The 16,952-nt window shown below is 38.9% G+C and overlaps 1 protein-coding gene across 4 annotated transcripts; it reads right to left on the reverse strand.

Moving 5' to 3' along the window:
• Window positions 1–1,443: 1,443 nt before the first annotated feature.
• Window positions 1,444–16,134, reverse strand: LOC131789315 (uncharacterized). 4 transcript variants are annotated; one of them, XM_066168876.1, is made up of 17 exons: window positions 15,999–16,134; window positions 14,951–15,027; window positions 14,454–14,540; window positions 13,848–14,033; window positions 12,662–12,782; window positions 12,133–12,320; window positions 11,344–11,565; window positions 10,398–10,772; window positions 9,662–9,775; window positions 8,844–9,032; window positions 8,319–8,445; window positions 7,077–7,261; window positions 5,081–5,299; window positions 4,672–4,746; window positions 4,478–4,594; window positions 3,253–3,442; window positions 1,444–2,109 (listed from the first exon to the last, which is right to left on the reverse strand). In XM_066168876.1, exons 2-16 carry the CDS (start codon window positions 15,009–15,011, stop codon window positions 3,258–3,260), a joined length of 2,451 nt encoding a protein of 816 aa, XP_066024973.1. In that variant the 5' UTR covers window positions 15,012–15,027; window positions 15,999–16,134; the 3' UTR covers window positions 1,444–2,109; window positions 3,253–3,257. The 4 variants fall into 4 exon arrangements, with proteins under 4 accessions (XP_066024973.1, XP_058962392.2, XP_058962391.2 ...); XM_059106409.2 differs by having other exon boundaries at window positions 1,445–2,109; window positions 3,258–3,442; window positions 8,844–9,029; XM_059106408.2 differs by having other exon boundaries at window positions 1,445–2,109; window positions 3,258–3,442.
• Between the last annotated feature and the right edge of the window lie 818 nt (window positions 16,135–16,952).

Genomic DNA, 16,952 nt, shown 5'->3' on the forward strand with positions numbered 1-16,952 from the left:
CTTATCGATGTTGATATTGGCCTGTTCTGAAATCTCAATTTCAAGAGAACTAATCCGTTCTGGGATAAATAGTCTAGAGAGGTTTTTTTGGCCAAAAAAACTGAAAAGCTGCTTTTCATTAGCTCCAGACGCTTGATGCAATATGTTTTAAGGGTGATAAGTTGCCATGCATAAATATGAATACATGGAGAAAAATGAAAGGGCTTCAAAAGCAAAGGAATGTTTTGTCATGGGCTCTTTCTCATGTTGCATTTCAAGCTTAGTTCTGCGGAATGACACCGACATAGAAGGAAGAGGAATGTTCGTCGAAAATTTAGAATCGATTGCCCCGCCAAAGTAAACCGAGCCATTTTGGACGTTGCTCGAGATTCCTTTCTAATTGACTTGAACCACTAAACCAAGAGACAGTTTATTTCAGCCTGCAGGTTAGTGGAAATTTCTAATTTAACTTAAATGTAATTAAGTTGTGAAAAGATTCTCCGATTAACTTATATTAACTTTCTTAATTTTTTTCCCTCTTCAACCCATGTTAACAATTCACAAAATCTTCTCTTAGGATGAAAGTGAGAACCAAGACTGTATGCGAAAATTGTATTTCCAAATGCCTGTTTACACGGAGATGGGGGACCCCAGGTAGGTGAGGTAAACTGCCTATGTGGGGTAACCCGCCTGCCCATATAATTTCTTATTTTATCTTGATCACGTTTACATGATAGGCGGTAGGTGTGAAAAATTCTCCGATTAACTTATATTAACTTTCTTTATTTTTTTCCCTCTTCAACCCATGTTAACACTCCACAAAATCTTCTCTTAGGATGAAAGTGAGAAACAAGACTGTATGCGAAAATTGTATTTCCAAACCTAGGCGGGTTGCCCGGTCTGCCAGGTAGGGTAACCCTGTCAGCCGGGGTGACAATTCGCCATGTAAACGTCTCAAGGTGGGGTAACCCGCCCAACCGGGGTCGCTTTCATGGCAAAAAGCTCAAAAGCGAAACACGTATGTTATAAAACCTTTTACATTTCCGAGCCGTCTCATGGCAGAAATCACCAGAAACCGCAACGGACGCACAAGGAGTGTAAAATGTTCACATTTCGGAATATTTCGCGTCGTAAATCGACCCTATTTTAAACTATTCCTTATAACGTATTAAGACAACGGTTCTTTGCGTAACCTAACAGCGCGTAACACAACTCGTGACGCTTTCATGAATAAACACATACGTGTCCGAGAATTAATCTTTCGTCTTTCTCGAGACGTGAGCTTGGGACGCCTATGCTCAAACTGCCTAATAGCAAGCGCAATAACAACCTCAAGAAACCTCACCCTAGCACCCCGGGGTGGTAAGATTGTATGTAAACGCATTTTATTTTTCGACCACGGCTAGGCGGGTTATCTCACCTACCTAGGGTCCTCCACCTCCGCGTAAACAGGACCCAAGTCATTACGATCCTTAGAATTCAGTGTCACGTATTTCATAAAAGATCGGTAAGTGTCGAAGTACTCATTTATTCTACTACTTTACTACTGTTTACATCTCTTATGGTTGAGTAATTTACTATAGTCGTTTTAATTCAGGCAATAACTCAAAGCCATGGCTGTATTACTGGGAAACATATATGAAGAGGTCGTGATGCCTGCACAACAATCTTTTTAAAGCTAAATTTCCTGCGAACATTTTCAACTTTTACCACTTTTCAGAGAGAAGATCGATGGTTTCGTGTTACAGTATATAAGGACATTTAGCCAGGTCTATTGAGTTACATCATCAATTTACAAGTTCATGGTAAAGCAGTAGGTAAAAACATTTTTAACTCGTGGACGTGCGTAAATTAAACCGATATGAATTTATACTAGAAACAATAACAACTTGATTAAATGTCGCTACAGGAAGTCTGTTTAAAGTCCAGTAATAAATCTGCAAATATTGAATATTTCAGATTCTTGTGAGCTTTGGCAGAATTAAGCCGAATGATAAAAACAAGCAACAGCAGAAAAAAATATTCATCTGCTAAGGTGTTAGTTGACTTAGAAAAGCGTTCAATTTGCTGTTTTTGACGAAGCGTCGCTGTGATGTCTGTGGACGGTCTCCTTTTTTTTGGCATTCATTCCTGAAAGAAGAAGAAAGAAGTGGCGTTTAAATGTGTAAAATTTGTGAGTTCAACTTTTAATATAACGCATGAAGAGGATCTGCAGGAAAGAAAGAACCCCATGTTTAGCTAATTAGACAACACTTAGAGAAAACAGAATCAAGTTAAGTGAAAAGGGATAGAGGCGACAACGAGAAATAAAAGTTATTAAAAAAACAAATGACACAGGACGAAATTGCAAGAATCCGTAAACGGAAACGTGACAGAAACATGTTAAACCGTTCCGGAAACACGACGGAAAACCTGTGTTTCCGTTACCGGTTTCGTGACGTTTTCTCGCGTTTCCGTTGCTGCGTATACAACGGAACCGGACCACTTTTACGTAAACATAATGGAAACATGGAGTTGCATGCTTCCGCCACGTTTCAGAAATACGGAAACATGTGATTTCGTCCTGTGTAAGAACATCAGTTGTTATGTAGCACAGTTGTTTGTATTGTGGTAAGAGACTATAAAATGGATGAAATTATCTATATCCGAAACACACGGTTGGTTACCACTAACAACTAAAAAACATAGGAATATTGCATACTTCATAGAGTTGTGATGGATATACACGTAGTACTGCATTACATTTTTAACACAAGTTCCACTATTATCAACAGCCTTTTAACTACGAGTAAAATAATCTTCATTATCCATATTTGTTCATTGATTTATTATAGATTATATCTTTTACCAATGTATTTATTTTGTTACTTCATTTACTTATTCATCCACTTAATGCTATTCAATTCCCTCTAAAGCTCATTTTGTTTGACTAATTTTTTTGAACAGAAATTTAATTTCGTTTTGTTTTCAGTGCATTGTTTGCTTTCATTTTTAGTATTTTCGTTATGAGTAAGGAGCTTAATCTTGACACTACCATGCGCACTCCTTTACATTTACTTATTTAATTACATATTTATTTAATTATTTGTTTATTTATTTACCAACTATTTCACTTAATTACATATTTCTTACCACCCTCGTGGTATTTTATGATTACTATAGTTTCATTTTGCTTTTACTCTATGAATGGATTGAGATTAGTTTTAAAGTCTGGAGAATGAACGGGCATTTTAAGAGTTACACCATGTAACACTAAGTGTACACAAAGTGTACCTTACTCAAAATTCAGTAGTATCTGAAGTAGTTTGAGGTTTCCTCTCAGGGACCATTCTTTTAGATCCTGTCACTTCCTTAGGTGGAGAAATCTTCAATTTGGTGACCAAACTTTTACGCGACACCGCATGTGTGGCTGAGGTCTTTTTTCTCGCCCCTAATCCTCTTTGGGAATCCTTGTAATTACTGCCTACAAGTTGAATAAATCTAATATATAGATTTAGCCAAGCCTAAAAGCGGAGCTCGCATTTTTTTTCCCGCACGTCTCAAGGGCACAACGCCTTGCCCCGGCCAGGACTAGAACCCGGGTCGTCCGACTCGGAGCCCAGTGCACTGACCACTGGAATACTGAACAAAGCCGTGGCGTTGGCGTGCCCGCGGTACAATTGACCACGCATGTTAAAAGTGGCACCTTGTAAGGTCGTACGGTCGTACATCCAAATTTTTTCGGCTCGATGAGTTACTACTATTTTATATAATTATGGGGCTACGCTCTGCGAGCTCCGCTACATTTATATCTACTTTGCCTGTCTAGGGCAAAGATATATTCAAATTAAAAAGGAAAGCTGCACAAGAAAAATCAATGAGCAACATTTCACGTTATGCAGAAAACATATCTCGGTTACGTTGCAATCCATTTTAGTTTTTAACTAACAAGATTTAAATTTATAACATGACCTTCAGGTATTATTCTATTATATCCTGAGAGAAACAAAATAAGGCATTCACATCGATAGAGCATATATTTTTGAAAAGCTGGGTGGTTGATAATTACCGCTGAAACAACTTATCGTTATAAAGTAAATCCACAGCACACTACTTACGGTAGATTACCATTTATTTCTCCTTAAATTTTCCCTTCTCAATAATCAGAAGGCAGGGATATCATTCCTTTCATTAGAGTTTCAAAATGCGAGCAGACGCTCATAGGCGCTGCGACACGGGCGGCATAGCCTGCACTTTTCGAGCAGGCAAGCGATGTGAGCAGGCGGGAGGTCCGCGAGGGTTCTATTTCCAGTCCTCTTGCCACATCCTACTAAAACCTCTCGCAGGTTTGCTCTATCGCCTACTCGAATCTCGCAGACATTGACGCGTTTACCGCTGCCCTCATGAGAGTCAGTTCGCAGGCTCACAAATTTTAATTATGCTGACAAGGAGGTAATGGCGCCTTGTCTGATGAGAGATAAACATATGGCACTGATGATGGTGTTATAAATCGACTCACCGCACAAGTTACACGTGATCCCGCACGTTGTCCTCATGCTTGTCGGAAATTTCTGACAATAACCTCGGGTCTTCACCATAGAGCAAGAATCGCGATCGTAAACATCCGCGCAGGCGACTGGAAAAAAGGAAGGTGAACGATCACACAGTTTCATCCAATCTCAATTCAGTTCCTGAGCAAAATCATTTACAAACCTTCTGACCCGCTAGCTTGGTCATTGCTTTCTTGTTTGAGCTGTTCTATCTCTTCGTCAGTTAACTTTTTCCTCCCTAGCAAAAACGAAAAGAAAACAGGCTAAATAACCACAAACATATCATTATAAAGTAAGACCTGAATCATCTGACTGACAGTTCCATAGGAGGCTTGTTGACTAAGCCACAGTAGTAAAAAATGAGACAATCCAGAGGACACACCTATCCGTTGTACATATACTGTATTTGCCACTGTGGGCCAGTCTGCAAGCTCCCTATATGCATTGCGGACCTATTTATTGGCTGTTTTAGTTATATCTACTAAGATAAAATAAAATATATTTACGAACAATGACTTTTCGCCTCGTAAATCCGGCTAAATACTGCAGTAAAAAGTCTAGACAACACTCACCATCACATTGGTAGAGTAAGTTAGCCTGCAGAATGTCGAATTTACTCAGAGCCCTTCGCTGACCAATATCAACATGCCGCAGAGGAATCAGAGTATCGAGCATGACAGGAAAACGGGAGAAAAATGCTCTGTTGTAGTGCATGATAGATCCGTAATCGTATGGCACGTCCTTTGAATCAATCCACTTCTTTCCAAATCTGTAGAAGTTTCTTTCGTAACCTACGCGAAATGGAACAAGCAGCGTCACGCTTTATGCTGTCCAAACCTCCGTCAATCGTTCTCATCTTTATACAATCTCTTTCCTTCCGAGTTTTTCGCTCGGCTTTGGTGTTTTCTTTCACTCTGACGAAGGGCTAGTGCTTACTAAATTAATACTTGAACTGATGAAAACCACAGTGTGTCATACAAAACGATGTAATTGAACTAAAGAGATTACTTAAAGTACGCACGATACTAACGAAACTATCACCTCTTTATGATTACTTAGGGTGCGCGAGATTCTAAAGAAAGAATGAAACTTAAAATCTTCAAAGTGCTCTATACAGTAAGGAAACAAACGAAATATATAGAATACTCAGAGTAGGCTAGATGCTAACGAAACATTTGAACTTCGAGAGAATCCTCGGAGTGCGCGAGATACCAACCAAAATATCGGAAAAAGAGCATCCTCAAAATGTGCAACTACTAACGAAGCAATTAAATTAAAGAGAGTGTGCGACTTATAAACAAAACAATAGAACTTTAAATGGAACCCTCAGAGTGCGCAAGACGCTAACGAAACAAGGGAACTGAAGACAATTTTCTGGAGTGCGTAAACACTACAGAAACAATGAACTAAAGATAATCCTCAGAGTGCGCCAAATACTAACGAAAAAATGACACAAACGAAACAAACGCATCAGACTAAATCCTTGAAGTGAGCGGATATTGTGAAAAGATTGAGCTGAGAGGAAACGTTACAGTGCATATGATACCAACGAAACAATCAAATCAAAGTGACTACTTAGAGTGCGCGAGATATTAAAAAACAACCGAACAAAGGGAGAATTCTCAGAGAGCACAAAGTACTAACGAAATAATCGAATAAAGAGAATCCCCAAAGTGCACAATATACGAAAGAAACAGTTGAACTAACGAAGAAGTCGGACGAAAGAGGATTCTCAGAGTTCACAAGACACTAACGAAGCAATAGAACTAAAAAGAATCGTCAGGGCGCACAAGATATTAACAAAACAATCAAACTGAAGAGAATCCTTAAAGTGCACGAGACATAAACGCATCAATCAAACTAAAGAGAATCTTCAGGGTGCACGATATACTAACGCAACAATCAAACTAAAGAGAATCCTTAGAGTGCACGACACATTAACGCAACAATCAAACTAAAAAGAATCCTTAGAATGCAAGAGACACTAATGAAACAATCAAACTAAAGAGAATCCTTAGAGTGCGCGAGACACTAACGCAACAATCAAACTAAAGAGAATCTTCAGAGTGCACGACACATTAACGCAACAATCAAACCAAAGAGAATCCTTAAAGTGCGCGAGATACTAACGCAACAATCAAACTAAAGAGAATCCTTAGAGTGCGCGAGACATTAACGCAACAATCAAACTAAAGAGAATCTTCAGAGTGCACGACACATTAACGCAACAATCAAACTAAAGAGAATCCTTAAAGTGCGCGAGACACTAACGCAACAATCAAACTAGAGAGAATCCTCAGAGTGCACGACACATTAACGCAACAATCAAACTAAAGAGAATCCTTAGAATGCGCCAGACATCGACGCAACAATCAAACTAAAGAGAATCCTTAGAATGCACGACACATTAACGCAACAATCAAACTGAAGAGAATCCTCAGAGTGCGCGCGACACTAACGCAAAGATCAAACTAAAGAGAATCTTCAGAGTTCGCGAGACACAAACGCAACAATCAATGAATATTCTCTTATCGCTGGCTCTTAAGCGACGTTACTTATGTTCTTTACCTGGAAGGATGTTCTTTTTGAGCACACGAACATATTTATTCCTGTCAGGTCGACTGTGCTCGTGAAAGAAGCCAACAGCATGACCCAGTTCGTGAATTATGTTTCCTATTTTACACCGCAGTGCTTTGCTTCCAATTGTCAGCTTCTGGGCCTTGTCTCCACCGCGACCAACTCGGGAAGCACAGCTAGTGAACAGGTGAGTAAAACAGGCATGTATAGACAATACTTGCCGATGTATACAAAATTTCCACGTTTGAATTAATTTTAACTCTATAAGATGTACTGCATTTCGATTGAGTGTCGTAAAAACCACAAAAGACCCTATTACAACAATCACTGAATAAGAACAAATGAAATTATTGAAAGAAACTAATTCGAGTTGAGACCATAAAAATGAAATCGTGTGAACCGCAGGAAATGCGAGTGAAAAACTAGCGAACATTTCTAAACGGGTCTTTTTAGTTCCTGAGTCCTCCACTGATGTAATACAACAGGGTTTCAGTATTTGCTAGGCGAGTTTACCTTTGAATCATCTGATGCTAATTGGCTGAGAGGAAGGTATACAGTCATTAAGGAAGTGGAGAGAGAGAGGAACCCATAATTTCTGTAAACAATCATAAAGCCAAGTCGAGGAAAACCAACGCAATCCTGGATAACTTTCTACAGCAAGTTCGGTGAAAAACCTTTATTGTTTATTAACCATTAAATAACAGATCCCCGAAAAGATAAAAGGCAATCTTTAGCAAAATCATAAAACGTAGAATCCGTCAGTGTAAAAGAAGCCTGCTATGACGAGCACTCGTACTGAATGAGGAACTGTATCAATGTGAGATTGACAGGTAAACGTGCTGAAAATGTCTCACTCACGCTTATACAGGAAATTCAAGAGGGAAAATTTATCTGGGTGCTGTAATAGCTATCCAGTTTGTTCTAGTTTTGCTAAACTTTGCTCTGACTTTGGTCGAGAAAACTCTAGACAAGTCAGATGCAAAACTTAAACCAATCACGATTTGGTCAACCGCTTTTCCCGCGTTTCAAGTTTCTCGAGTTTTAATTTGAGCTCTCGTTGGCGCGCTGCTATATTTTCCTGAGTTCTGATTGGCCGTTGTCAGTGCTTTGATTTGGTTTGAGAAACTAAATCGAAAACCGCTCTACTCGTCATCATCAAAGACCTTAAATCACAAACCTGAAATCAGCTGAGTTGAAAAATTGAGTAAAAGAGAAAGAGATTTCAACACTTACCCTCCCTCAAAAACGAAATTTACATATCCCAAGTCGTCGGCTGGTTTCTTGACTCGTTTGAACTTGAGGCAAGTGTGTCTCTGCCAGTGGCGCATAGCTGCACGAGCTCGTCTCCTTCCTATCCTATCTTAAGTAAGATAAATAAAAAACCCACTGTATAAATTAGGAGTTCTTTCTTTCTAGATTGTACATTTTACACCTAAACCAGATGCGTTTACTCTTGAGGTGAGTCGTATTTGATCAACAAACAGAAACACAGAGTCACAAATTGATAATCTACGTTGGAGCGAAATCACTAGGCGTCAGACGTCGCTGTTCGAAGATACAGACTGAATTTCTCTGCTGTGTTTAATACTAGAGGTGAGAATTCTAAGGTTCCAAACAACAATCGCCGGATAGAGCCACGATATATACTTAATTGTTAAACAAATTCTCCCTAACGGCACCTTGGGAAATGTTTAGAGAACTGTATGGAGAATATGCATACAGATGTTATTGTGTGAGGTAAACGTTTCATTCCCTTACCTACTCCCTTGTCAAAATTATAGTACACTTTGGCGTTCGGCCAGAGATACATTTTGTCCTTAATGAGAGCCCGTTTGGAGCCTTGTTGCACGCTGTCGTCTTTCTTAATATTGCTTAGGAAATCATTTTGGTCAGGTGTCAGTATCATGTCGCCTTCAAAGTAGTCTTTTCCTAAATTCTCCTCGCCTGCTGAGCAGCAAGAAAAACTTGTTATTACATTAAATTAATGGTTAAGGGCACAAGAACATTTCAAAATTTTAATATTGGAACGATGGAATGTCTCGGACAACGCTTATATTTCTATTGTTTGGTTTGGTATAGCAGAAATGGCTCCTGCATCTTCTCTAACCTTCGACTCTCATGAGTAACCAAGACAGCATTTCCCCTCACATTATCGACAGAATATTAAACAGACAGGTTATGAAAATAAAGAAAAATATTCTCAGTAGATTCTTATTTGATCCAACACCAAATTCTCTAAACTAATATCATGAGAATTGCATGGCAGAGAGTAAAGAGAATTACAAATAAGATATAAGGAGTGAAAGGGTTAGGAGGTTTTTTTTCCTCCTAGAGTTCACTGAAAGTATACAACGAACCATTTACACTGTAAGGTAGACTCTATGTCGGTAGATTGCTTTGGTAGAAATACTTAAAGGATTAACCACTCAAAAACCTTTCAAAGCTGATGAACTTGCATTCAGTAACATAGCTTGGCAGATTTCTCGATACGCTTCTCGCAGCTTCGATCGACCTGAAGCGTATACGGCGGAGCTTGGAAAAATAATAGGGAAGGGGTGGGAAAGCAGTTTCTGTACCTATTTCGTCGCTATCCTGTTGCTGAACTGCGTCTTCCTCTTCCTGAGCCAGCGTTGCTCTATCAGTGGCAAGTTGGTTGGGTGTTTCTGGGGCACTCGCAGGCGAGCTAACATCTGCGGAATAGGGGTGGAGTTTTGGTGTTTCATCCATTGAATATTTTAACAGATTGTTGCTTACACTATTCATTCAACGCTTTTTTAAGGATTAATATATAGGAATATCGAACCAAATATAAGAAAAAATAGAAAACATAAAGGCTACTCGAGATGCCATCAGCTGCTTCTATTTTTGTATTTAAATTGTGGTGACAGTAATCGTAGAAAGTGAGTCGACCTCGTTACCTGTTACAAGAATGCATATGTTGAAGAGACTTCCACATTTCAGAGTATCGAAGAACTAAAATACATTTTATCATCTAAACTGCGGTTTCTTCAAGAATTCCTAGCTTTGACAAAGCCGTAACTTCACACGTATAAAATTAAGATAATCAGTTTTGACGCGTCACTCGCTTTTCGCACCGCTCTGTCAATTGGTGTTAATCGATATCTCTCTTGTTCGCTGCTCTCACTAGTGAGATATTGTGTAGAACACGAGAAAAGAAATTCGATATCCACAAGAAAAAGTGTATTATTTTTTGTTTGTTCATTCAATGTATGTATAACGTTCCTGTAAATACAAGATAAAGAGTGAAACCTTTTCCCTCAGGAGCAGAGTTTGTTGTTATAATACACTTACCTCGTGAGTAAGACACATCGTCTTCTTCGTCATCTCCTTCTAAAATATTCGCGTCATCCTGGTGGTACGCTTCCTGTAACTGAGGTTTTATCTGGTTTTCTTTCAACACCATTGATCTGGAATCAGGCTTGGAGTGCTTGGCTGTTCTTTCTTCCGTTTTGGTAAGAGAAGCCTTTTTTAGCGCGGTTGATTTCTTGGGAACCGCCTTCTTTTTCAAGATCGTGTGAAGATGACTGCTTTTCTTCTCGGCGTTTTTCTTGTGCACTTTACTTCTAAGGACTTTAACTTCGTGTTCGCGGAGTGGTTTATCCCACAATTCTTCGTCTACTGGGGCTTGGCTTGTTCCATGTCCTTTTGTTATGTCATCTTTATAACCTGCATCCAAAATATTCAAATACCAACCTCAAACGAAATTTACGCACAGAAATATAAAAATATGCACACTAACGGTATTATTAAAAATCCTGCAGGATAATTATTTAATCATTTCCTTCATATTATTTCTTTCATTATATAACTGGCTCTGAAGATGGCTAGTATGAAAATAGTACCATCATCAAAATTCGATCTTTGACCCGTAATTGTATGAAGGTGCGGTCGAAAAGTCTTTTTTATCTGTTTTCATTTTTTGGTTTCAATCGCAAACCGTACGCTTGGTAAAATGGTAGTACGATTTCCTCGAAACAATTCACATAATGACTGCGATTGCAGAAAAAAATTTAAAACGGTTAGTCTCGAACCCAGACCTCTACGGAACAGTTACATACCAGTCAATCATGTAGAACCTGGGTAATAAGTTTTATACCTTGTGGTTCGAGGTACCCAGGGATTGAAATTAAGGCTTTCTATGCAAGATTGTGACCCCAAGTTGTATTACGTTATTTAGTGTAACGATATCTTGGAACACCATCATCAATTTTTACAAACAGAGTAACCATGACCAAACCTGGGCAACTATACAGCAAATTTCCTTGTTTTATATCCAGGTCACTGAGCCCGACTCTCTGACCAATGGTTGCGGACGTGTCTTGTATTGGTTCCAGAGTTTTTAATCCTTTACCCTTCGTAAAGAAGAATTCACCGTAGTGCATAACTGAGCCATAGTCGTATTCCACATCTCGAGAGTTCACAGTAGCTTTAGTTTCCTTTTCAAAGTTCTTTTGATAACCTGTCAAAAGAGGGAGAAGCTTTCAACACTTTACGACACCACGGCAATTTGTAAGTGTGTTTCTCATACTGATCTAAAAGACAGGAAATGGGGAGGAGGGAGGTTGAAACCAAAAAATTCCAAAAGTTCGATCTGGAGTAAATTCTTCTGAATAAAATCGCGGTAAGCTAAAGACGGGAGCTAGTAGGGGTTTGAGGACGCATGCGACCCCCTACCCTACCCCTCTCTTTTGTCAAGATTTATATATTCATACCGAGAAAAATCCTGGCATCTCCGTGAATGCTATTGAAAAAACACTGAAATCGTTTTACGCCCCTTAACGGCAAAATCTTGCTTACAAACGTAACTAAAAGCTCACACCCGTTGAGCTTACGCCCATGAAAGTAGGATTCGGATTGTTTACCGTGTTTGGTCCCTACACTGCAACCAGCAGTGATAAATAGCCCTTACACCGCAACCAGCAATCGGGACAAGATTATCGTTACACCTGTGCTAATCCGGCCTAGTATACTCGACTAGGCGGTTATAGTGCAACTGTTACCTGTCTAAAATTTCTTCCACACTCACCCATTTCAATATTTCTCCACTTAATTTCAACGTACTGATCACGGTCCGGTCGGCTATGCTCGTGAAAGAATCCCAGAGAATGGGCAATTTCGTGAACAAGGTTACCGTGTTTGCAAGTAATGGAGCCATCTGCGTTTCCGACTGAAATCGTCTGCTGGCCGCCAATACGTCCCACATATGAGGAGCATCTGAGGGCGAAAAGATGAAAAAAAAGAAACAAATTCCTTGCAAATTGGCTCTTTAAAGTTAAACACACTTGTGACCAGACCAGGGCGGAAACCCGAAGTAAATGTCGTTGCCTTCGAGGGTAGCGGTTGTTTGGGCACTCGACAGAAATAAAGGCGGATAAAGTGTTGCACTCACAATAAAATAACGATGGGGTTTTATTATTTTTGCTTTAAAATATGATAGTTTATCACCGCAACTTTCCGTTTACGCTGTCAATGAAAAGAGAATGGGAAAAATGTGATTACGATACCAAATTCAGGCTTAATAGATTTAGTTACATCAGGATAAGCTTCGTACGTACCCTACCTCGTAGACAAATTCTACATAATCCTGGTCGGCGTCGTTTTTAGGTCTAAACGTCAGGCACGTGTTGTCACCCCACTCTTGTATTGCTGAATTTATGTAACCTTGACTCTCTGTACCTGTATGATGGTCAGCATTAGAATCGTGTTGGTTCCCAAATCTTAAAATTAAATCCACTCTCAAGCATTTTAATAAATCACAGATATCAATCGCAATATTTGCCTGCATATAGGATTCTAATCCCGCTCTCTCTTCGATCAATGTAACTTTTAATGTTGTTAACACGACCATCAGCCAAGTAAGGGGTCGAAAGAAGGTGGCATATATTTATTTCTAGAGGTTTCAAGACGGTATGGGAGGGGGAGGTGGAGGGGGGAAGAAGAGCAAACGTAAAGTTCTGGGCGGGAGGCTCATTAGAGAAGAGAAGAATAATATAACATCACAGTAACCTTGAGTTACAATTAAGGTTAAGATCTAGGGGTTAATGGTGGTGCATTGCACTCACATCCCCAAGTAATTTCATAAGTGATTTCATAAGCCGTCACCTAAACCTCTTGCTCCCTTCGAGTGTCGGGACGATTTCTGTTTTGCCCACCTTCTTTCCTTTTTCGAACCTAAATTTGCTGGCCCGTAGCTTCGTTCTTATGGTCTTTGTGTTTCCCCCACCCTTAATTATCATTGAGGCTAAAAATTGATTGTATACTTTCAGTCGATGAAATAACACTTTAGACCTTTACCCTCTGCTATTTTGTTAAACATAACGAGCCCAAAATAGATCCTCAGATTTCGCCCCCTATCACATAACGGAGGTGAATTATGAGAGATGCATACGGACGCGTACCTCTTTCAGGTGTTCAGTTGATTTGAAAAATAGGGCGATAATACTGGCAGAATGACGCAAAAAAAGCTAGAAAGATTAAGGGGAGATTGTTCGCCTCCCTCTTTGGTGCACTCTGACACTTTTACCCCGTTATATATTAAAAGAGAGCTTGGAACAAACAAAAAGCAAAACAATTTGAAGCGCCTTGACAAAATGAAATATTTTTTGTTTATATGAAAAATTTGTAAGAGGCAAAGGGCTTAAAACTGAGGCCACATTTAGGACAGGAGACCTCTCTACTAAATCTGCAAAGGCCTAGAGAACAAACGCTTTTGCTTGTTTTAAGATAGCTGATTTTACTTACTCAGATCACTAGCAAGCGCATATGGCACCACACCATTAGGCCACAATTTTCGTTCATCTCTTATAAGTGCTCTGGCTTGGAGAATGTTTCTTCCCCGAGAGGCCTTTATGTAGTCTCTAAGTTGTTGGGTTAGCTTTATGTCTCCCTCAAAGTAATCCATTCCAAGATTTAATTCTCCTAATGTTGCTGGAAAAAGTGGCATTAAAGAAAATGTTACCGTAGTCGTATCACATCTACCTGTTTATGGACTATTCGTCTTTTACCAGGCATGCTGGTCAGGTAATATCACTGTGTAAGCTTCTTACAAGATGGTACACCGGACAAACACTTATCGCTAGGAAAATCATAGCAGGAAATGTATATTGTGTTAGTTTTGGCTCGTTCACCCAGTAGAAAGAGTAGAAACTAAAGGATTTAAGCAATTTTTTGCGTCACCATCTATCATATTGATGGCGACGATGATGACGCTGCTGATGAGGATAGCTATGTCGATGACATAACAAAAAATGGCGATAATGACAAAGATTTTCGGTATGCGGTTATCTTTACGATTGCACCAACATTATTTTACTATTAGAGTAAAGCAAGTAACGAGCTATCGTTCACCTTCCATTTCTTGGTCATACATTTTCAGATTCGCGGGGTCTATGGATGGATCCAAATCTGTAGAATTGTCTGGTTCACTTAAAGTGGCTGAGGGAGAAAAAAAAGCTCATATGCATTACTACTTTAACGTAAGGTAATATTTTAGAAGCAAATGCACCCCGAAAGGACTGTGTCACGAATAAAGTTTGTTATATGTTTTAATAAATGCAGTTACAATCAAGCAATTTCTTTAAAATGAAGAATTAAAGGCTTGTACACTAGGTAAATTGAGCAAGGAAATTATTGCTTTCATATTACTTCCTGATACTAAATATTCTTCTCAAGTCCTCCATCCTGGCTTTATTTATCTTCCTTAGAGTATATATAGTTTTTCATTCTTCAATTCATTTTCTTTATTCCTGCTCGGTTTCAGCCGGATTAATCGGCTCGTGGCTGGAGCAGGAGGAGTAACCACACGATTAAAACAATCTACAACTATACAATGTTTACACTCTTACCTCGGCATATGAAAATGTTTTGCATTAACAAAACAAAAACTGGAAGGCCTAAAACTCTCATCCTTTCCCTCCTGTTCCTTGAGAGCACAAAACAATGACCAAAAACATTTTAAAAAATTGGTTGATACATTAGTAATTGCACGATTGACAGACAGCTCGAATTTGAGTAATTCTCAACAGTTCTGATTGGTTGGCCTGTCCCATGAGAACTTTCTTTTAACTGAACTGCATCAATTGAACAGTTGGAGAGTCAATGAAAATAATTAAACAGAAAATGGGGGAGGGAGGGCAAGGGGTTTTATGCGGCTTCAGGATGGAACCGAAAAAATTAATGAAGTTAACAGTAGCACATTCTATATTTCCCACAAATACTCGTTGAACCATTTCAGAAAGTACTGTGCGTTTACGAACTCAGGTTTCGGTGCAATACAAACTCACTGAGTTTGACCAAATCATTGAAAAGAAAAAAAAATGAGTATTTCAGAACTCGATTAGTTCTGTTTATTTCTCGAGTCGGTGTTTTTATTGTACTTCTCAAAAGCGTAAAAATAGAAAGACAACAAAAGCGCTGGTACCAAATGGTGCTCGGCAGAGTAAAAACTGCAGGTATCATTTAGCCACTAAGCAGGCAAATCACAATGAAAAGAATGGAATTTTGGAACGACTTCCTACGGAATTTCGAAAACAAAATCCAAATTGGAAAAAATGAGTATGTCTTGAAAAAACGTTATTGTGTAAATCCCCTATAGGCATTGATTTGCCTCAAATGATCGTTGAAAGATTTTTCTTGACAGATGGAGCCACAAGGAATGTCGAATATAAGATCATTGCCATTTTCAGGCGTAATTGATCACTGACAGTTAATTCGCCTCATACATGATAACTTCAAGCATAAAGTGTGGGACTATAGTAATATAACAGTTAAAATTGCAGTTGAAATACGGTGAAGCACAGCCATTCAGCGAATTCATAGAAATTACGAGTCCATTTAATTTGGAACCAACATATATTTCATAAAAAAAATATGAAGATCAAAAGGGCATCTTACCTGCTAAAAATTCAATTTTCTTTCACCTGCACCGTGGATATCTGAAAGGGAAGTTTTCCCTTTAAGATTTTCGTTTTAGAAAGATGGTCCACAAAATAAAAGAGAATGTATGGAGCGTAAAACAGCAAACAACGCGATTGGTTCACCAGCAATGTTTTTAAGCAGGTACTGGTTCATGCTTGAGATCACTTACGACTGGTATCCCATTGTAGGGCCTTAAAGACAATGTCTAATTTAAGCATAAAATGCTTGCATTAAGCTTTCTTATTGTCTTGTCTTAAAGGGTATAAAAAATGCTCACACGACATAGGCAATGCTAGTCATGTGAAGTAATTGCTTTATCAAGTTATTTATGTCCTATAGTTATGAAATCAAAGTGGAAAAGCATTTCGCTGAACTAGAGGTCTTAGGTCAGGAGGCAAATTCAAGCTAATGATACCCAATACTGATATATTATGTCATAGAATTATTTGGCACCGACTTGCTGAGATATAACAAAGTTTTAAAGCTGTCTCAATAGTGACGTTAAACAGCATGTCGATTTGAAAAATAAAGTGACAGTTATGTTGAAGATTCGCAGATGGTCTCAAACATTGGACGAATGGAATGGTGGTAGTCCCCTCTTCTTCATTACAAGTTGGGGCAGCGTTTAGCTTAAGATAACTACATGATTCTTCATGTACCGTTAGCATAAGATTTCCGCTCTGAGAATACGCTAAATAGTCAATTGCGATGGTAATTTGTAGAAACATCTTAGAAATTTGTAAAGTTTTAAACCATACGTGTTGAGCCATTGTTCTGCACATGAAACGTTTTGTTTCACCGCATTCTCGTTGCAATCGCCGTTGTACCTTAACCCCAACACTATTGATTTAAGACTTATTTTATTTCCTCCCCGGCTGATAACTTTATAACTTGCTAGTAGGTTTAGTTTTCCCGGGTGCTCACGAATGG

Source organism: Pocillopora verrucosa, chromosome 1 (assembly GCF_036669915.1).
Source record: "Pocillopora verrucosa isolate sample1 chromosome 1, ASM3666991v2, whole genome shotgun sequence".
Classification (NCBI taxonomy): Eukaryota; Metazoa; Cnidaria; class Anthozoa; order Scleractinia; family Pocilloporidae; genus Pocillopora; species Pocillopora verrucosa.